Genomic DNA, 22,595 nt, shown 5'->3' with positions numbered 1-22,595 from the left:
AAATGTCAAAAAGCAAGCCAGCACTTTATTAAAAATCCTTATTATCCTCCATAATATTATGCATTTAATTAAGCTGTATTCAAACTTTGTTGGATAATTTTTATTATAGGGCTGCTATCTGTTAACGTTATACTTTTAAAAAACAAATAATATGATCTTCCATTGTGTGAGAATTGTTTGCGATTCAAAATCGACCGTCTTGGAAGAAGATATTGAGATTCTGGCAAGCTGAATGGCGATTGGAGGTCTTTCTTGTATTTATTTGCATATTGAATTGCGATTGGTCTGTCTTTCTTACATCTAATTAAGTAAGCCTTCAGATTGCGGAACAGATCATTTTGGTTCTCGGTAGCAAAGGGACTCAGAAAGTTAAAAAAAAGAGGTTGAAGGCCTTAAAATAAAACGTTTTACATTTAAGAACAAATGTAGTTGGTTTTAAAACGTTCACGAACAGAAATGACTTGTTACTGGTCACCTACTGTGCTATAAAACGAATTACTAGTTTTAAACTTTTTTTTTTTTGGCTGCTTACAAGCACCACGTGTCCTTTTACAAACATAAATCTTGTTAAAGGAAGTTAGTATAAAGTGTTAGCGATTATTTTAAGTGTCTTGGTTTTAGCGTTATCTGCTCCTTTTTTTTTTATTCAGAGCTGTCACGGTTCAAACCTTTCCACCGGGACTCGTGTTTAACATCGCGACTCTTCCCCGCCGCTGAGCCGCTCTCCAGTGCTGAAACCCCGGGCGCAGCTGCCGCTCCGTCCCCTTAGGAAACGGTCCTAATGAAGGAGGCCGACGCCATCAAGCTCTTCATCGGCCAGATCCCGAGGAATCTGGAGGAGAAGGACCTGAAGCCCATCTTTGAGCAGTTTGGGAAGATCTATGAGCTCACGGTGATCAAGGACAAGTACACGGGAATGCACAAAGGTAATTAAACGAGATTGACGCGGCTCTATTGAACGGACAGTCTCAAGGGGAGATGGGAGACTTATGGTGCTAGATGAGCTTCCTCTTCATATCTTAAGAGAAACGTCTGTGTTAGTATATCTAGTGATGTCTTCTTCTCTTACTGTGTTTTAATGTGTAGAATCTTTAACCTTTAGTTTGTAATAGCATTAATTTCCTCTTATTTCCTTTTGAGTTGGGTTCCTAAAGTCTAGCTTCCTGAGATAAACAAATCTATTCAAGCCAAAATGCATCTTTGTGGAGCGAAAACAATTTGTTCAAAGTTTTCCCCATTTCTTAGTCACAGTTGTCATATCCTTTTATGTCCGCACAACACTGCTTGTTATTCATGCTCTGTCTAGGACTGGTAGATTTTTATTTTTACATCACACGTTATATTCTTGCTCTTTCTTCAGGATGTGCGTTCTTGACGTACTGTGCGAGGGAGTCAGCCTTGAAGGCCCAGAATGCACTGCACGAGCAGAAGACATTGCCGGGGGTGAGTTGTCGCTGTTAATAATGTGAACGGGCTGTATAAAAAATAGATTTAAGTGAGACAAACACTTCCATTTGCCTATATATAGCAGACTACATATAGGATAAATCTTTTACCATAAAGCTCCTCTAACAAGGCTGAGGGATATGAAGTCATTTCTAAAAGTGGAAACAACACATTATGTGGTTCAGGAGACAGGATGTGTGAAAATCTGTGTTGACGGAACAGACTTTAATTAGGTATGTAGGAGGGCACACTCCTTGAAGGCATCCTTGATCGTGTCGCTCTCAGAAGTCGTTGATTAGGTGTTAGGCCATCTGCCTTGCCAGCGCCGTGATGGGCAACCTGTAAATTCAGAAACCTCCAATCTCTACATCTTTAATGCTTTTTTTATGTTTTCATGCATAAATTACCTACTTTTTCAGATTTGCCAGATGTACAGGATCATTATGAGCGGTGTTGCGAGTCGAATGTACTCAACATCAACGTATAAAACTTGAGGATGAGATCATATGGTCTGTTTTGTGATTTACAGGCAGGAACTAAAGGCATAGTTCTCCCCAAAAATTTAAATTTTTTCTTAATTTATTCCATTCCAAACCTCTGTGACTTTCTGTCTTTTGCTGAACACAAAAAAGATATTCTTAAGTAACCAAACAATTTAAGTCCCCATTAAAATCCATTGTATTTTTTGTCCATACAATGGGAACCAAAGCTGGAACATTCTTCAGAATATCTTCTTTTGTGATGACAGTATTTTCCATTATTGGGTCGAATATCCCTTTAATACAACTATATGCTTAGTGCTCGCGTGGTGTTTTTTTTGTTGTTTTTTTTGTCACATTGATTAGACTTGGAGCAAGCAAACCCACAGGGAATCTTTTGCTTCCCATCAAATTCTATTTAAGCGAGTTTAATTTTTCACTAGAGGAAGCTGAGTGTCGTAAAAGATGAGACACGATGTGGACTGAGCGGTCAAACAGAAGCTTCTGGTGCTTCTGAACAGACTCTGAGCCAACTGTGGACCCACCAGACGTTGGCTAATGAAGGGATATATGGCTTTATTGCTCTGTATGTCACATTACGTAACATCGAAAACTAGTGTTCGAAGCGGCAAAATTAAATCAAAGTGTGAACAAAGTAAACCTCGTTCTGCCTTTGTTTTAGGGAATCAGTATTAGATTGTTTTTCCTTATTGCGAGTAACGTTATGCGCATGTGTGCTCGTGAGTAACTCCAGAACAAATCCCATTATTAGCATGACAGTAGTCTGACCTTTGCCGACCTCTTCAGGCGCAGATCAGCGGGTTCCCCTGGCTTTAAATCCTCTCTCCTCCTTCTCTATCCCTCTATCCTTCTATTAGTCTACCCCCTCACCTAAGCCTGGTAAGACTGTGTTCAAACCTCCCCCATGAGGTACGACGGGAACCACATTATTAAGAACAACTGCCCCACTTCCCCTACAAAGAAATCTGTTTCCTCTTTCCTCTTTCTCTGTCTCTCTCTTTCTTATTTTCTTTTTTCACACACACGCAGACAGCCCAGCTGTGTGGCGTTATTACCAGCTCATGGCACCTGCCATTCAGAGCATGCTCCGCCCCCACCCTGTCAATCATAGAGAATCGCTCCAGCGACGACGCTGCGTGATGTGTGTTTAGAGTGTGTGTGCGGGTAAGATAGGAGTTGTAACCACGATGAGGGGAGAAAGACAGATAAGATAAGACAGAAATTGGCTTGGAACCTTCATTTCTCACCTTTTGTTTTTTTTCTTTAAGGCTTTGTTCACACTACTCCCAATTCAGATTTGTTTTTCAGATTTTTCAGTTTGTGGCTTTTCATTTTGCGAGTGATGAAAACATAACCGCTTGTTCAAATGTGGTAAGAAAAAGGATAGTTCACCCAAAAATGACAATTCTCCCATCATTTACACATTCTCATGTCATTTCAAAACCTGTATGACTTTCTTTTTTCTGCAAAACACAAAAGATGTTTAGAAAACTTTTTCTAAAGGTTTTTTGAAAGTTAATGAGAACCAATGAGAACTGTTTCATTTGACTTCCATCAGTGTTTTTTACTATTAATTATTATAGTATTTGTTAACATTTTTATTTATAATGTTTATATTAAGCTTAAATTTTTTTTTTTTGTTAGTTTACCAAGGTTAGTTACCATTTCTTTCAATTCATTTCATTTTATTTTATTTACGTTATTTCAATGAACAAAACTGACATTTAATAGCTTCAGTTTTAGTTGTAGTTTTAATTTATTACGCTCTTTCATTGTATTTACAAAAATGCTTAAAACATTCTTCAAAACATCTTTTGTGTTCTGCAGATGAAAGAAGATTCAAAACACTCAAATTTCACTCATATTTCATGCATTTTTAGACCGTACGGTTTGTTTGGATAAGGAACAAATAACTGACAAAAACTGTCTAATATTCTAGTTTTGCTGAGGTTGAAACTGAATAAAAGATCAACTGAGAGCAGTGAATTGAATGGAGAGGTAAAGGAAGACAAGGGAGGAGGGGTTGAACAGATGGCATGGCTGGAGTGGCACCTGGCCTTATGTTTAATTTCAGGTGAGAGGCACGCAGTGATTGTAGACAGAGGAGGAGAATGGAGACCTGGAGTCCTCTTTCCCATGCCCTCTTCCTCCTCCCCCACTTTTTTCCATCTCTCCTATCTCTCACTCTCATTGCCATCCCAACGTATTTGCCTCAACTCTGTTTATCACATGGCCCCACAAACAAAGCACATCGTCCAAGATACTTCAGTCGTGCACGCATTCGTTTGCGCTTTTAAATCCTGCACTGCATTCACAGACATACCCTTGATCTACCGTTTTCTGTAGTCGCTCATTGGCCACATCTCAAATCGTATATTCCCTTTGGCCTTCTCTCAGTATCAACAGTAGCAAGTGAACTACAGGGCTAAAATACTGGATGAATTTGAAACACAGTTGTTGTGTTGGCGGTTTATGCTAAAATGTGACTCAGCTGGATCCTATCTAACCTCAGTTAAGATAAACATCAGCTTTCACATTGAGTTTTTTTTGTGCTCTAAGTTATTTTATTTGCTGTTTGGGAAACATCTTTACTCTTACTCCTGCCTCAGCCATAAAAATTGTGACAAGAAAGCAAGACGTAGTCGATCAGCAGGACAGACCAGATAGCTTCTGTTTGCACTGTTAATGTTGTTTATACTGTTATAATTTTGATTCAAAGCATCAAATTACACCCCATCTCTATTGAACTAGTACTTCCATTGGTTATTGATCGCAAACTGGCAGTTAAAATCTATCTGTGATGTGTGTGTGCGCGCACATTTTGGCATTTTTGTGTTTGGGACAAGTTGTTGTGCGTCTGAACGCGTGTTTAAAAGAGCGTCTGTTGTGCCTTTGTTGTGGGGGAGGGGAGGGCAGGTGTTATCAGAGAGGGGGATGGAGTGTGTGAGAGCGAATGTCTGGATGTTTGTTTGTAGTTTAGTACAATGTGCTCATTCTGATTTCCGTCGTAGAATGTATAGTGCATCCAGAAAGTCAAATAAGATAAGATCGGTGGTTGTATACTTTCAAATATGTATCGCAGTGCACTACTAATGGGTTCTTATGAACTTGTACATGTACGGGATGTACTTCGATAGAAATCCAAGTGGATCATGTGTGAGAAAGCATATGCAAACTCATATGAAGACTTTTTTACACAAATGAAAGACAAGCGATCAATTCAGACAAACACAAACCGACGCGTCAAATGCGAAATTGCATGCACTCATATGCTTCCTTTCCAGAGGCTGCGAGATTAAGTATATTTGACTTAGTGTCAGTGTCTATACTCACATCCAGACAGGATGAGTCCATTGTTCGGATGAATTGTAGGGTTACAGGGTTCGAGAGCGCAAAAGAGGGAGAGAGGTGAAAGTAGGTCTAATTAAAGAGAAATTGGACGGATATGTGAACAGGGAGGAAAGATGGGGGGGGGGGGGGGGGTGAATTGGGGGAAGGGGGGAAATGAAAGAAAATTTGACATAATGAGCCATGTGTGGCGGTGGTGGTGGGGGGAGGGGCCACTGTTGAAAGGGGAGGCGGCGGACATCCACGGGCTTAAAGACAGACATCTGCTAGCATGAGTGTGTGTGTGCGCGCACATGTGTGTGGCCTTTGATGATTACACACTCCATGAGAGCAGAACTTAATCTGATGGACATCTATCCACTGTGCACAGCTGATTTTTTCACACCATTGAGACACAAATAAACTAGCTAATGGCCGTTTTCTACTTTTGGCTGCAAATATTAGCTGCGCTTTTCATCATGTTTACATTTGTGGTAGTGTTCAGATGCTCAGACATTTGTTATAATAAAGTCACGAACAACAGATCCTCTTGGGTCCATCCTACTTCCTCTCTTGATTTGGTTGGTTTTGTCGTCTGCAACAAATCATGCAATCTTAAGAGCTTGTGTGCAGGTGGCAATCAGTCTTCTTTCTGAATGTGTCCCAGATCAATACTGTTGCTCAGGAAAACCCATAAAGGCACTAAATGATGAATATGGCATTTGCAGATTTCCTTATGAGTAATAAGGTCGTATCGAATTTTCAATTTGAAGTGCCCATCATGATTTTTTTAAAACATAAATAATATTCTGCACGTGTTCTTACCAGGCAAGTTGTGTTTCAAATGAAGAATATTCGCTCTTCAAGAATATTGTGTGTCAAATACATAGGAATGAATGGTTGTCTCTTAGATTTCCATTTTAGAGTAAACCGCTATCTATTGTTACTTTTTTTGTTTACCAGTTCTCATTATTAACTAGTTACTTATTAGCATGTCTATGAGAAACATATTAGCTGTTAATTAGTACTTGTAATGTATTTATTCTACATGACCATATTGTACATCCCTAACCCTACACAATACCTAAACTTAACAACTACCTTACTAACTATTAATAAGCAGAGAATAAGAGTTCATTGAGGCAAAAATTGTAGTTAATGGTTTGTAAATAGCAAGAATTGGACCTTAAAATAAAGTGTGACTGTTCATTTTTACAAACTGAGAACCAAGTCCATCTAATCTATAAAGACTAGCAAGCAAACATGCATTATTTACTTTATAAAAAGAGTGTTGAAATCCATAGCTTTCCTCATCCACTTGGCATTTTGTTCCCATGGACAAAAATAAAGTGGCACCCCTATCTCAAACAATAGGACAGCATCACCAGTGTTGACGGCGTGTTTGCGTGTTAGATATCAGCGTTATTGCAAGCATCGCTCATATGAGGTCTGTTTGCTTGGCAAAAGCGAGGTTGTTTGAATGTGCTACATTTAGAATTTGGTATGCATATTGAGTTAGCAAGCCCAACCAATGCATATCTCAGCTTCTCATTTTCACATAATGTCCATCTTTCCCTGTTTAAGCAGGCGTCTACGCTGACAGTTCAAAGTCTGTGTTACCATTGTAATAGCCAGAGGTCTAGTGGATGACACATTTGAAACATGCTAATTAATTAGAGTTTATTGATTATCTCAAGAATAAAGATTTCAGGTGCTTTAATCGTCCAGCCGAGATGGTATTTCATTGTTTAAGGGGAATTAATGTGGCATTTCAAGCAGTATTACATGCTATTTAAATGACTTTTCTCATTCTTACTAGATTATCATACACGCAGTTTTGATGACCTATGAAAAATATAATAATGGTATATTTGTATTCAGTGTAAATACAAAACGCAGCAAATGAACTGCAAAAAGGTACATTTAAATTGAATGGTAACAACTATTGCACCTAAAATGTATATTATACATTCATTTAAGCAATGCTAAATCTTGAATAATAAAAAAAATATTTAACTTTAGTGTTACCTTTCTCAGCTATTTTTGAAAACTGCTTGTTTATATTAAATGTAAAATGTTGTGTTTGGGGATAGGAAATGTTAGTATGGATAAAAGTATGTTCTCTTTGACATGTTGAATGTGGATGAAAATATTGCATATTCCTGTTGTAACGGTGTTAAAAAAAATGGGAGATAGATAAAACGGCTGAAAGAATAAGCTAGAGAAAAGGATATTGGAAAGAAAGCGAGTGGAATATATTGGGGGTGGGGTAGCGTGCAGGTTGATTACGGTCGCAGGTCCTGTTGCCAGGAGACAGCTGGGACAAGGGATGCTGGGTTGCTAGGGAACCAGCTCAATGCGATGGCCAGCATTGCATGATGGGTACAGAGGCAAGATTGAGAATAGTCTTTGTGTAGATACACACCTAATTTAACATCTGCCAAACACACACACTGACAAGTCGCAAGAGAGATCCTCTTGAGCTTGAGTGCAATCACACACCCAGTCATTCTTTCCATGCACAGAGAAACTTGGGGAATATGAACAAACAGCATGCCTTGCAGGCATATATAGTGCGTGCGTGAATGAGTGAACGTGAATTGTGATCTGATTTTTAAACTCTTATGAGTCACCGGCTTTCTGAATTTTGTGTGAATGGGAAAGGCAGATTTGGGTGTGTCTTCACAGTTTGTTTTAGATATATAAACATAGGTATTTTACAGGTCAAACATGGTAATTTATTTCTATATATGTTTGAGGCAATACATGGAGGGTGACCGCAGGGTAAAATGTCAGTTGATTGAATAATCTATGGATTTAATATCCCATAATCCCACTGAAATCCCTGGCCTCAGATCAAGGCGGAGATTAAATGTGTGTGCTCATTTCAATGGAGTGTTCTTGCTGGCAGACGAACGCAGTGACTGTTATGACCTGTTCTTCTAATGGCATTTATGAAGAGATATTACATTAATATTTTCTATTTTTGTAAGCGTACAATTGCATTTTCCTGCTGCAACACAGATTGAAGGATTACGTTTGTACTGGTGTGTTTTACATTTTTCTGTATACAAAAAAAGAGCACACATTTGTTGAGTCTCCGTTTCCTGGTGTTTTTAATATCAGTTGTTCTACAGGTTAGGGTTTAGGATTTGCTTTATTAAAATGCACTTAGTTTTAATGTCAGTGGTGGTACTGCAATATAAAAACATCTGTTGGACATTTATGGAAAGCATGAGATGTTCATCCTCAGGTTTAAAGGTAGGGCCTTATGTTTCTGTGATGTAGAAAACGCAGACAGAATCACAGAATCCAGACACAAAAATCACAGAATGTCACGGAGTTTGCCAAATTTTGGATGGATACATCATCCATAGTAGGTCAAAGCACCTGTCTATGCTGTTATCTGTAGAGGACACCAGAACTAAGTTTTTCTAAAAATAAAATGCCATGAATAGACATTAAAAGGCAAAAACAATGGGATTTTTTTTAATCACCAAATTTTTTTTTTTTTTATGCCAAGCTTTGTATAAGGATGATAGAATATATATATATATATATATATATATATATATATATATATATATATATATATATATATATATATATATATATATATATATATATATAAATAAATTTGATATACCATTTTTCTTTATGTAATATAATTAAACACGATATTATCTAAACACAGTATCTAGTTTGCATATTAATACGCTCTTGGGACAGTATGTGGGAAAAGATGTGTAATAATGGGAGTAATTGGCCAGAATGAGTCCTTTAATCATTCGTGTGGTTTTCGGAGTCTCTGGGTTGGGTTGTGTGTTTATGGAAGCCAACAGGTTTGTGTCACCCAGAAGAGGATGGAGAGTCTTCACCGTCTCTGTTGCTCTGGTAACCACAGCAGTTCCACCCGCTACTTTAGTCTCTCTCTCTAGTAATTCCCATCCCTCCGTCGGCCTCTGTCTCACCATCACTACCTCACCCTCCCGTCGTCGTCCGGGGCAACCTTGTTTACCTGCTGGGTAGCTCGTCTCACCGTTGTCATGGAGACACAGGGTTGGTTGCCGTGCCGACCTGAAGTGGCAGTGCCACGACACACTCTCTCTCTCTCGTCCCTTTGTACCTTTTTCTCCTCACCCTTTTCTTTTTGTTCTCTGCCGCTGTCTCTGTTTTTCTGTTCTGTAATCCTTGAAGCTCCGTGACTCGTCACAGTGCAAGATCTGAACAAAGCTCCTCATGTGAAGCCTGTACCACCCAGTCTATCAGAACAGAAGTGATGCTTTCCAGTATTTTTTGGATTGATGTGCCATCTTCCTGTTGATGCATGCATGTTAAATGAGCTGTTCCTTTGTCTCAACCTTGATGTGAGTTGGCTCCTTTCCGAAAATGAAACTGAAATGGCACAGTCATTAACCTAATCCATTTTACTGACCATTTCAAAGTGCTCATGCAGTCAACAGTTGGCCAGCAACCTGCTGTGTGTTATACACTCTCGAAAATAAAGGTTAATGTCATAGAAGAACCTTTGCATGTTTAACAGGAGGGCTTTATTTTTTCTCTGTTGATGGATATATATTAGGGCATGATGGTTCAATATGCATCTAACGGTTCAGTATGGTTTCAGTAAGATCAATGAACTAAACAAAAATAATTAAATCAAGTTTTAAATTCAACAATTTCTTTTTATTGTTAAAAAATATTCATTTACACAGTGGCTGTCATAACTTGTTTCATAACACGCTTATTGAAACATACATTAAATAAGACATCACAAACATCTAATATTTCTTGAAATGGTCTTCTCTAGACTTCATTTCTCTAGCAAACTAACAAGCTCAAGACACTGATGACTCGTCTGAAGTAAATGAAATGCTACTTGATGTTTTGTTTACAAGCTGTTTTATTGACATTTTATTTCTCATGTCAAATCAAATAGCGTCAAAGCATCACTTGTTGCTTTAATGTCCTGGAAAAGTGGACATTAGTTTCCTATCAAAATATAAAACTGGAAGTTTCCAGTGAAGTTTCACTCATGCAGTGGTTAAAAAGCAATGCTGATTTGTTCAGTACACATGCTTACCGAACTGAAAGACCCGTACTTTTTCATTTACCGTTATAATATAGAAAACTTTGATCTGGACTGTTTAATGGAAAAGTTCACCAAAAAAAGGGAAATTCTGTCATTGTTTATTCCCTGTCAGAATATCCTTTAACATGCACTGGAAGTTAATGTTATTTCACTGCTTCTGAAGACACACAAGAGGCTATTTGCTAAATTATTATATTTTTTCACTCCACTGCAAATCTTATGATCTTATAATCTAGCATTCAAAGGTTTGGGGTTCGTTTTTGAAAACCGCTCACCAAGACTGAATTTATTTAATGAAACATGAAATATTTGTACAATTTAAAATAAACATTTTCTGTTTTAATACATTTTAAAATGTAATTTATTCTCGTGACATAGCAAAGCTGGATTTTTCAACATTTTATATTATAAATGTTGAATTTTTTTATTTTTGTGGAAATTGTGAACATTTTATTTCAGCATTCTTTGATGAATATAATTATTTTCAGAGAAAAACAGCATAATGTAACATTATAAATGCCTTTACTGTAACTTTTAATCAATGTAATGCATCCTTCCTAAACAGAAGCATTTAAAAAAAGAGAAACTTTTGATCAGTAGTGTATATTTCAATATGGAGGATTAATGACGTCAAATGCCATTGACCCATATTTGAATTTATGTGAACTCCAGTCATATTTAACAAGATTTTCAGCAAATAATAGTTTGAATTTTAGGGGTCAAAGAAAAGTCCTTGCCTTAGAGTGACGGAAAACCATTAATCAACCTTGTGTATGAACTAAATTGGGAGCAGCTGCCCTCAATACAATGCTAAAATGCCCTCAAAAGTTATTTTTCCCCCTGTATGCCTGTGTTTTCTGAAGATAAACAAAGCAATTTGGGCAAATCAGATTTGAGCGCTGCAAAACAAGCTCTTACAGCTGAGATCAGATTAGTAATCTCCAGAGGGAGTTACACTAGGAAAGCAAAAGAACTGATCCAGAACAGACGTATAGTGGGTGTTGGAGATCTTTACAGTGCTTTACATTACTGCAGCAATCAATGAGACCTGCTTCATTAGTCATCCTGATAAACGCCCTTCTGTTTGTGTCCTTCTCTGCGAGTCGTGTAATATATTTTTGGCGTGCTGTGAAATAGTGGAAGTCATTATGTATGGTTTATACGGCTCTGTGTGTGTGTGTGTGTGTGTGAGTGATTGCGAGCGAGTGCCTGATCAATACGGACCCCAGATGAGCAATCGCTGCTGGCCGGATAAAACAGGCGATCTGAATTGGGCCGAAATGTCACCTGCTGCATAATTAACATCTTTATGTTGATTAGAGCGATTGAGCTCACAGCTTCTCTCCTTGCCTCTCATCTAGTCCTTTACTAATTGTATTTATTTCAATTAGAGCTGCAGTGATTGGACAATTCCACGTAGAGTTGCGAAATCATTTGAATTACAATCCTACTACTATCTACTGTTTATGCAAATCCATACTTTCTTTTCATTTCATGGTAAAACAAATGATTTAGTCCTAGAAATCATATGATGTTTGTTTAGAATAAGAAATATGTGATAGTTTGTTGTCAGATTTCTTTTACAGTTTAGCATTGTAGCAGTTGTGATCATAATTGTGAAACTGATATATTTGTAATTTTAAATATGTACACGTATATTCAATATACATTCCAGGAAAACAAAAGACATTTTTTAAAATATAAATTTGCTCTGGTAATCTTGTTTTAACGCTGTTTTGATATTTTCACTAAAAACAAGACAAGGATATTAATGAAGAATTGTGTATATTAATCTAAAATTGTCAAAATGCTTTATCATATACTCTCATTTTCCTTGATTCTGCCCCTTTCTATTTTCATTTCCTCTCTCGCTCTCCCTTTCTATTTTCTTGTTTCTTTTCCCTCTCATATCACCATCCCTCTTTCCCTCTTTGCCTCTTTCTCTTTTCTGTTTCACAAACCCAGAATCTCTCACCATATTAATCTGCCATGCATCTGTAATCCAGATTAGCCAGCGAGCGTGCTTAATCCCATCACTTCCCCAATCCCGCGGGGGGGTGTGCTTTTCCTGGTGCCCTAGAGAGAGAGAGAGATTAGGTGTGATGGGGAGAGAAAGAGCATAAAACTGATTCTTGATGAGAGATAAAAGTAAGTATGCGAGAGAGAGAGATGGCGATTAGGCCTCAAATAGAGGCAAACAAGTACAAAGGCTACATGAAGAGAGCAAAGAGAAATGGACGGAAATAAAACAGCAGCATAGCCAGTGTGGAGAGCTTTCTTTTAACTGGAGAATATTGAGGCAGATCATGAGGTCCTGAGATCTACATGTTCATAAACATTCATGATCTTACGCAATAAAAGCACACACAAACACAAGAGGAAATGAAGGAGCTGGATTATAAAGTGCAGTTCATCATGTGCTCTGTTTCAGATGAACCGCCCCATTCAAGTGAAGCCAGCGGACAGTGAGGGCAGAGGAGGTATAACACACACACATACACACACATGGATGTCTATTTATCTTTTTATTTATATATATATATATATATATATATATATATATATATATATATATATATATATATATATATATATATATATATATATATATATATATATAGACTTGATCATTTACATTTAAGAATGTCTTCAAAGGACAGTTTTGTCACGTTTTGCTCACTTACGAGAATAGTACAAATGCCAAAATGTATTAATAATTCAAGAATTCAACATTTTAAACCCATTAAATGGGTGTGGAATGAGTACAGACTGAATTAATCCTCTTTTATTGGATGAAAACAGCAACACAATCCCAAATACAATGCAAATGGATCTTTCATCTTTATTCTGTATTGATACACAAACAAAACACGAGCTAGTGCTGTTGTGTTGCTCAGCAAGTGACGGTCCTCTAGGGCTCTCTAGTGGCCTTTCATGTTATCACACCATGACGCTTACACTAACGTGGAGTGACAAATATTGTCTGCGATGATTTGATGGTTATTACCACTTAAGAATGATGCATGATCTCACACAGCCATTTCTCTAATATATGCATACTTATCATGATCTGTCTTTCTGTGTGTAGACAGGAAGCTGTTTGTGGGGATGTTGGGGAAACAGCTGTCAGACACCGATGTCAGAAAAATGTTTGAGCCTTTCGGGAGTATAGAGGAGTGCACGGTACTCCGAGGCCCTGACGGAGCCAGCAAAGGTGCACAAACCACATTCGAATACGTGCACTTTGTGTTTCCCCAATTCCCCTGCATGGAACAGTGTTAACCAGTTAATAATAACAATAATAGTATTTTTATTAATTATTTTCCTTTATAATTTAATAGATATCTAATAATAATTAATCATTATTAATATTTAGATTTTTGTAATATTTACTACTACTAATAAATATTATCATTATTATTGAATTTTTAATGAATCACTTTATTTAATATTATATAATAATTAATTAACTTAAAATTTACTATTGCTATTATTTATTTATTAGCTTTTTTGTTTGGAAGATATATATTTTTTCATTCTTTTAGTGAATCCTATTTTTTCACAGTTATTTTCTTAAAGAATTGAATGCTTATTTATTAATCATTAAAGATCAACATTTACTCATTATTATTATTCTTTCATTGAATTTCTTTTCTTGGAAGAGATGGAGTAGAGTTTCTGTCTGTGCAATTACATCAATTACATTTCCTTGTTGTTAAAGTGTATGCTTATAACAAATTAAAAATCTGTATGCATAAAAATATGTGCTCATATTTTCAATATATTCTAGGAAAACAAATGTAATTTTTTTTTTTATGCAATTTTGCTCAGGTAAATTTGTCTTATTTTAAGGATATTTTGACAAAACAAGATAAAAAAAAAAGAAACAATGAAGAATTTTGTATCCTAATACAATATTAAACACTATTATTTAATTTTTCCACCGACCTAACCTTGGCTAATTTTGGTTATAGATTCTCATTCTATATAATAATTATTTAATGATAATAACTGATCATTTACTATTGTTTAAATTAGAAAAAATTATAATAACATATTTGCTATTATGTATTTATTTATTAACATTTCTTGTATGGAAGAGATGGTTTAAGCGAATCTTCTGCCTGTGTTCATTTACACCGTTTAGTGAATCTTATTTTTCACAGATATTTTTGTTAATGATTTATTTATTTTAATACTAATTTAATAATAATAATAATAATAATAAAGTTTTACCCATTATTATTCTTTCTTTGCATTTAAAATTTAATTTAATTAAAATTTCTTTGCATTTCTTCTTTGGGACAGATGGAGTGGAGTTCCTGTCTGTGTTCAATTACAGTCCCTTACAAAAATACTCCCCACTCCCAAAAAACAATCCCCATTTCCACAGACTCACATATTATATATTGTATAAAATATTGGAAACAAGTGGTTTTAGTAAGGCTTTCCAGTTGTTTTTGACTTTCAGTAAGACTGCAGGCCATAAAGCACATCTGTAGTAATACAACACTAGTGGGGTTGCAGCAGTGTGTTCACTCATGCATATGTTGGCTAATGAATGATAGCCGTTCGGGACAGGCTGTGATTTATAATGTGATGGATGTGTGTTCTGGGTAATTACGTGTGAGTGTGAATGGAACAGATGCACCTGCTGTAGTAAATCATTAACTGTTTCCCATACATACACACATAGGCCTTGTGAAATTATGTGGGCGTCAGTACCAAACGCAGCTTGTTGTGTTTGATTGAATTTGTTTAATTGGACGTTTAAATACTCTCACTTGATGATGCATTGTTTCAGACTATTAAATGTCAGACTAATGCGTTTGCCACATTGCTCTGGCTTTGTCTAATAATGTGTCGTGTGTTGCAGGTTGTGCATTTGTAAAATACCAGAGTAATGCAGAAGCTCAGGCGGCTATTAGCACTCTGCACGGCAGCCGCACTCTCCCGGTTAGTGTTCATTTCACAGACACATTCAGGATTCCTCCCACAATCACACCTACAAGCATAACACAACACACTAGCACATTGTTTCGCTATTCATACTCACTCACTACAGAGTCTTTGTGCTTTGTTTTAACCTCACCCACTGCATATTTTACCTCAAGACCTCTCAGTTTGTTTTATTTGGTTTTCTTGATCCCCTCAGGGTGCATCTTCTAGTCTGGTAGTGAAGTTTGCAGACACAGAGAAGGAGAGAGGAATCAGGCGTATGCAGCAGGTGGCCTCCCAGCTGGGTGTCATTAGTCCCATGAGCCTACACCTGGGAGCCTACAACGCTTACACACAGGCAGTGAGCACTAACACCACACAAGCCACCCAGTGCAAGAACAAACTTAAAGCGCTTTGGATGGCCATGTGGTCTGTTGAAAGCGCTATATAAATGCAGTCCATATACCAAACTTACACTACTGTTCAAAAGTTTGGTTTGGAGTTCCAAATCAATGCTTGTAAAGAATTGTACATTATTACAAAAGAATCTTTAAAAAGTAAATCACATTTTCCACAAAAATATTAAGCAGCCTAAGCAAAAAAAAAAAGTTTCTTAAGTAGCGTATTAGAATGATTTCTGAAGGATCATGTGACGTGAAGTCTTGAGTAATGATGCTGAAAATTATTCACAATATTACTGTTTTTACTGTGTTTTGGGTCAAAGAAATGCAGCCTTGGTGAGCATCATAGACTCTTTAAAAATCCTTACTGATCTTACCCAAATGTCTGAACAGTAGTGCATATTACATGAACTGAATAAGATTACAGATCAAATGAAACATTAAATAATTCAACTGCAGGTGATTTTTATAATCATCCAATGAGGAAGCAAATATTTTTGACTTTGTTTTGAACAGTTTTATGTAACCATTCTGAACAGTCTCTAATAGGTTTCCTTTTTTTGTTTCTATAACACAGTGAGTTTTATGCTTTACGTGTGGCTTAAGAGTCCAAATATTTTTTGGGCCACTATATGCACCAGTTCACAGAAAATACATTGGGATGAAATTGAGTTGGGATTATGGCAATAACTGGAATACTTCCATAATTATTTTCCGTTCTGCACAAAGGAGGTTCTCATTGAAATGGCATTGACCTCATAACCCCTGTACAACCCCTGCACAGGACTTGAATCCAGTCAGAACTTTATGTGTCATAGTTTGGATACACTCCTTGTTTTGTCTCATCCAGCTCGTCCAACAGCAGCAGGCCTTGGTGGCTCAGTCCGCATACCTGTCTCCCGTTGCGACGGTTGCTGCAGTGCAGATGCAGCAGTTGGCTGCTCTCAATCCCAACAGCATCATAGCAACACCCATTGCCTCCATCACACCCTCCTCAGGTAAATGACAGTCTGCTACAAAAAGCAGTTTATATTTCATATTCCCATTCCAGGAGTTGTTAGATTTATTCGTGGATTTGTAATTGTCCTTCTGATGTAGGTACGAGCACTCCTCCAACCATTGCTGCCACAGCTGTGTCTGCTCTGCCTCCACCAATCGCAGTCAACAGTTACCCTCAAGTCCCTGCACCACCCAATGGCCATTCTGCCTCTGAAACCCTCTACACCAATGGTCTCCATCCATATCAGGGTGAGGATAGCTCCTCCAGTCTTTATTCTTTATTATACTATATTATAGGGCTGCTATTTTAAATGTGATCATGATTTCTGCTTCTCTCGATTTATTAAGCATTATCCATGAGTAAAATCAATTCTGAGAATCTCTTCTAAACTCATTATTAATGTTTGAAATGCATTGCTGAAACATGTAACAAAGACTGTGAACTAATGCTCTCAGTGCTACATTTTTTATTGAATTATAATTGTATTACCATTACCATTATTATTGCCTCATTCATCACTGCTTTTCTTCTGTTTGTTTTCAATGTTTATCTGTACTTCAGCTCAGAGTCCTGCACTGGATCCTCTCCAGCAGGCGTATACAGGCATGCAACACTACACGGGTGAGGCTTCTGAACTCTTCAATCGCTATTCGAAATGTGTCAAAAGTGAAGAATGTGAAATACAGTGCTCTCTTTTCCAACAAAGGAAAATAGTTTTCCACTGTTTTCATTAAACGAAAAAAAAAAAAAGATTTGATGGGATTCTCAGTACTGTCAGAAGTTGTTTTCACTGCTGAGCTTTAATCAAAGACTAAATGAAGCAAGTCACTAGCTGAGTTGATTTAGACTGTTTTTACAGCAGGGCTGGCTAATGCAGTTGGTCTTCCTCAAGGTTTGATCTGCTCAAAATAACAAAAACAGACTGTGGAATGGCACTTGAATAGATTACTTTATCTTGATCTCATGTTTAACTTCATTACTCCACCCACAGCTACATATCCCGCTGCTTATGGATTGGTCGGTCAACCATTTCCACATCAGCACACTTTGGTTGCCCAACAGCCACAGCAGCTGCAGCAACGAGAAGGTAATGATGTCATTTCCTATTCAATTGGCTCTTATAACCACCGGCATCCTGTTTTGATAATTCCTTATACTATTATCGAACACACTTCTCAGTCATTGTTCTCCGAATCTCATGCTGCGCCACAAAAATATTTAAAATATGTTTTATTAGGGAATCAGCATGGTTACTTCCTTTTTATGATAGAAGAATTAGACTGAAACTTGTGCAACAGTGTGGTCTGATGTATTTCATTTCCTCCTCTGCCCTTGCCAATGTCTCATATCTTCTCTCTTGTTACTCTCCAGGCCCAGAAGGCTGCAATATCTTTATTTATCATCTGCCTCAGGAGTTCACGGACTCTGAGATGCTGCAGATGTTTTTGCCATTCGGTAACGTCATCTCAGCCAAGGTGTTCGTTGACCGCGCCACCAACCAGAGCAAATGCTTTGGTGAGTGATTTCCAAAAACAAATAAATAAATTGGTTGTGAAATGTATTTATGTAACATGAAAACCTAAAATAAAAAATAATATATGCCTTAAGATGAAAAATGACATGAAATATGAACTTTAATGTCACATAAAAATATGTATTTCACTCCTTATTTACTTAAGCATACATTTAATGGTATGTGCCAATTTATTTATTGCATTCCATGACTTAATTATGTATTTCTTTAATTAGTATGTCATACTTCTCCAAAGCAAGAAGCAGAAGTTTACCGTTGAAACTAAATCATCAGTGACTCATTCACCGAAGCACTTCCTCCACAGCATTTACATCTTCTGTTTTCTGGTCATGTCCTTCACAATGCAGGTTTCGTAAGCTTCGACAACCCGGCGAGCGCTCAGGCTGCCATCCAGTCCATGAACGGCTTTCAGATCGGCATGAAGAGGCTTAAAGTTCAGCTGAAGAGGCCTAAAGACGCCAACCGCCCATACTGAGCCGAACAGGTGACGAAAGCTAGTGCCTCTCCATTAAATCTCTTAGTATTATGCTTTGTGAGCTGATCTAAACTAACCAGTCTAGCCTGTTTTGACTTATTAAACTTGTTACCACTGACCTTATGATGTATAATTAAAAACTGTAACCTAAAGAGTAACTCATCAGCATTAGATCTTAAAAACAAAAGCCGAAAGAAAAAAAAAAAAACACTCATTAATTTTTACTTTCATTTATTGTTTTTGTGCTGTGTCATTGTTCACAAAAAAAAAAAAAAAAACAATCAAACAAACACAACCTCATCCACACCAAGGCTGCCCGTCCAATCATAACTCGTGCGGAGTCCACGTCGCTATGGCTACGGTGGCCTAGCATCCAATAAAGCTCCCCCTTCCTCCCACAGCGTTGGTTTGTAAGTTGATTGGCCTGTGTTGGTTGCTGTGGAGATATTCCTGCCTGTGATGGTCGCCATTAGCAGTTTTGTTTTTTGGCCCTTTGTCATGTATCCTCCATGCTGAGAGTGCATGGCGGGTTACCGTGTTGACTATGGACTGTGTTTGGTGCGTTGTGACTCTCTCTCTTTTTGTTTTATAAATACTGATCAATAACTGTTACTAATCTGTGATTTACTCCTTAAGTAACTCCGGTAGCTAATGGAGTTACTCAAACTAAATTGATGCTATTGAACTCTAATCAACCAGCTCAATGTGCTGCTTTTGGGTGGATTTTGTTTTTGATCAGTCTCCTCTGTGTTTTGTTTGGTCATGACTCTATTTCTTATATAAAATACTCCCATATGTAGTCTGGTGGTGTTATAGTTACTGTGAATGTGGGGTGGGGGGTGAGGGGTGTTGGGGGGTCAGTGTGGTTGTATTTGATTCAGAGAGCGTTTGTGCTAGTGGATATGCTGTTTCGTGCCAACGAGTGAGCTTGTGTACGTGCTTGCGTGAATGAGGCGAACGATCCGTGCGTTTGAGCGTGAGAGCGAACGAGAGGTAGGGAACTTCATTCATTATATCTCTCAAACCTCTCACGCTGAGGTTTGAGGTGACACTTTGTGGTTGTTCTGGTGAAACGAGTGACGCATTGTGCCGACCTAAGAACAGCATTCCTCTGTAGGAATTCTGGGTTATAACAGAAAACCTTTACTTGCTCATTTATATTCAGTCATTCGTCTGAGCCCTCAAAAAAGACGCAGTTAAGTCTCCAGCTGATCACAACACAGCCCAGAATTCCTATGGTGCATGTTGGAAATTTGTTTGCCTGCCAGAAATGTTTCCCCACTCTAAACGATCACTAACATAGAAACACACACTTGCATAAAAACCTCATTCACTGATTTACATTGTAGGTTGCATGGAAGTATAGAACGGTAAACATTAGGTTACGTCCACATTAATACAGATTTAAAAGGTTTCAAATGCTCTCCGTCCACACTAGCATTTTTATGCGTATTCAAAAACGTTGCTAACCTGAAAATGCTTAAATTCTCTTGCTGTGCTCATGTATAACATCATAAACGCTTACAAAGACCAGACATAATATAGTTATTCTAGCACTGTCATTTTAGTAATAAATATGGGCTTTTGCATCAGAGGAACCTTTTCATAATTTCTACAACTGTTGATGGAATTTCCCGTTTTTAAGCATGTTCGTGTGAGTTCTGGAACTGCATTTAGGGGAACTAAATTAGCTCCTACTTCAGAGTAGGGTCTAAAACAGTTCTATAGGAACTACTTGTGATGCAAGTGTAGACTGATTGACCAAACAAATACTAAACAGTGGCTACCCAGCATTTTTAAAAAGCCACATAAAAATATTTACTCCATGAACATGGAAACCCATGACAACGGCTTTAACCTGTTTTCTGCAGCATTGTGTTTTTCTCATCCTCCATCATATGTAACACTGCAAGGTGTCAAAGAAGACTTAGTTGCGTAAATTGTTCATATTCCATCTCCGTTATCGCGAAACCCACAACACATCACAAAATCAGCCCTGATCACGTGACCTCCATTCACAGAATATCACAGTCCACACTACAACGTTCTCAAATTTATATACTTGGGAGAGCATCTTCAAAGAGCTGTTTTTGCCAGACCAAAAAAATGGGTATTTGTGATATTTTCAGATGCAAGAAAATTCGGATTATTATTGTGGACGAAAAGAGATCACATTTATCCAGATCAATGTGGACGTAGCCTTAGATAACCTGCCCAAATGCACAACAGTGTTAAGAAGTACTTTTTGTGTTTATATGGCTTGCTTTTAACTGCTGTTTTTCTTTCCTCTCATAGGGAAGAAAGGAGAGGATTGTCGAAGTCACTTTTCCTCCACTTCAAATTACGGGACCAACGACTTTCACAAAAACTACAGTATAAGACCTACCGAGATTATTTAAACAAAAATACACATTTAATAACAAAGACAGATTTATCGCACAAAGTGCAGGTTAAATAGAATGATTTGCTACCTAAACAGTATACGATATAAGACCAATCAGCAACGCTCTTCTGCTTCACACTCTGTGTGCTTGTGGGTCGTGACATTTCTGCCCTCCTCCACACATCTATGCCCTGCACACACACAAATGGGACCAATGCAAATATATCAGTACTACAGTAGTTTCGCTTCTGGGTTCAAAGGAACTATGATCTATTAAAGTCTTTCTGCAGCGATCTAACATATGTATATAGAAATCTGAGGGGACCATGTGTAGACATATCGAAACGGTTGGGAGGGTGGGACTGGGTCAGTGTGATCAGAGCAAAGAATCATGGGAGGTATATGGTAGCTAGAGAAAGAAAGTCCTTTTGGGAGTTTTAAAGGATTTGCTCTTGGTCTCTAATCAGAGTCCAGTTATACATAGTTCTTCATCTTTAATACTTAAGGAAACAAATGACCTGAGGTTAAGGATGCTGGTCCTATATTTCGAACCTCCCTAAAACGACTGAATATAGTTTATCACAGAGAAGTTGTAGTTAGAGTTTTTTATTTTTAGGTTTGTTAGTTTTTCTTTCTTTCTTTTTTTAATTTGTGAATGATTCGAGAAGATTCATGAAAGTTACAAACATTTAAAAATGTATTTCACTGTATATATCATGCTTTTAAAATGAAGGTCAAGATTTAAATGTTTGGGAAATTATTACTATTATTATTATTATTATTATTATTTAGGGAAAGTGATTTCTATCTTTTTTTGCAATTAATTTATTTGATGGAGGGCGTTTTTTTTTATTATTATTTATGAAGATAGAGAATCATTGGCACATGTTCTGATGAATCCATGTATTTTTAGACATTTTATTTACAGATTTACCATTAATGAACAATCATTATTATTATTCTATTTATTTTCTTCAACTGTTGTTTCACAACCTGTCAATTACAACAACAAAAAAAATTTGAATAAAATTTTAAACAAGATTTTTGTGTCTGTGAGATTACGGGAATGAATTTGTGTGTATGTTGGATATTTTCATATGCATAAAAATTCCGATTAAGTATGATATATACTGTATATATAATTGTTACCAACTTGCAGCAGAACATATTTTCACCCTTTATTATTAATAACATCCTCTGTGTGTGCTAAAAGTCTTCATACTATTGGCTTTAACAAAGGCAAATATGGACAGTTCTGCATCTTTATAGTGACTGCATGAACTTCATCACAAATTATTTAAATAGACACGGTGTAAAACCTCTTGGTTTCCACTGCATTATATGCTGTGAATTAAAGTTGTACTAAACTACATTTTCTGTTTTATTAATCCAAGACCTGCACAATGAAGACAATTATTTTTTTGAATGTGATGTACTCTTTTGGATTAAAAAATTTTAAACAGACAAATGAAGCAGAACAAAAATATGTGTGTGTTTGT

General features: G+C 37.1%; 2 protein-coding genes across 3 annotated transcripts in view; both read left to right on the top strand.

Annotated features, from left to right (window-relative positions):
• Positions 1 to 788, top strand: part of rprd2a (regulation of nuclear pre-mRNA domain containing 2a) — a 30,326-nt gene extending 29,538 nt beyond the window's left edge. Inside the window, exon 13 of one of the 2 annotated variants that reach the window (XR_003294540.1) lies at positions 651 to 788. The gene's annotated coding sequence lies outside the window, so the exon portion shown is untranslated. The remainder of the gene's footprint in view (positions 1 to 650) is intronic. The other variant, XR_003294541.1, reaches the window with a different exon arrangement.
• Positions 771 to 22,508, top strand: LOC113120001 (CUGBP Elav-like family member 3). Its single transcript, XM_026289796.1, has 13 exons — positions 771 to 926; positions 1,361 to 1,443; positions 12,797 to 12,845; positions 13,454 to 13,579; positions 15,242 to 15,321; positions 15,521 to 15,664; positions 16,555 to 16,702; positions 16,803 to 16,952; positions 17,266 to 17,325; positions 17,696 to 17,791; positions 18,076 to 18,219; positions 18,586 to 18,722; positions 21,009 to 22,508. The coding sequence occupies exons 1-12, from the start codon at positions 782 to 784 to the stop codon at positions 18,711 to 18,713; spliced, it is 1,353 nt and encodes a 450-aa protein (XP_026145581.1). The 5' UTR covers positions 771 to 781; the 3' UTR covers positions 18,714 to 18,722; positions 21,009 to 22,508.
• The last annotated feature ends 87 nt before the right edge of the window (positions 22,509 to 22,595 follow it).

This window comes from Carassius auratus, chromosome 19 (genome assembly GCF_003368295.1).
Source record: "Carassius auratus strain Wakin chromosome 19, ASM336829v1, whole genome shotgun sequence".
Lineage (NCBI taxonomy): Eukaryota > Metazoa > Chordata > Actinopteri > Cypriniformes > Cyprinidae > Carassius > Carassius auratus.
The sequence above is the reverse complement of the archived record's forward strand: the minus strand, read 5'-3'. Positions and strand labels throughout refer to the sequence as shown.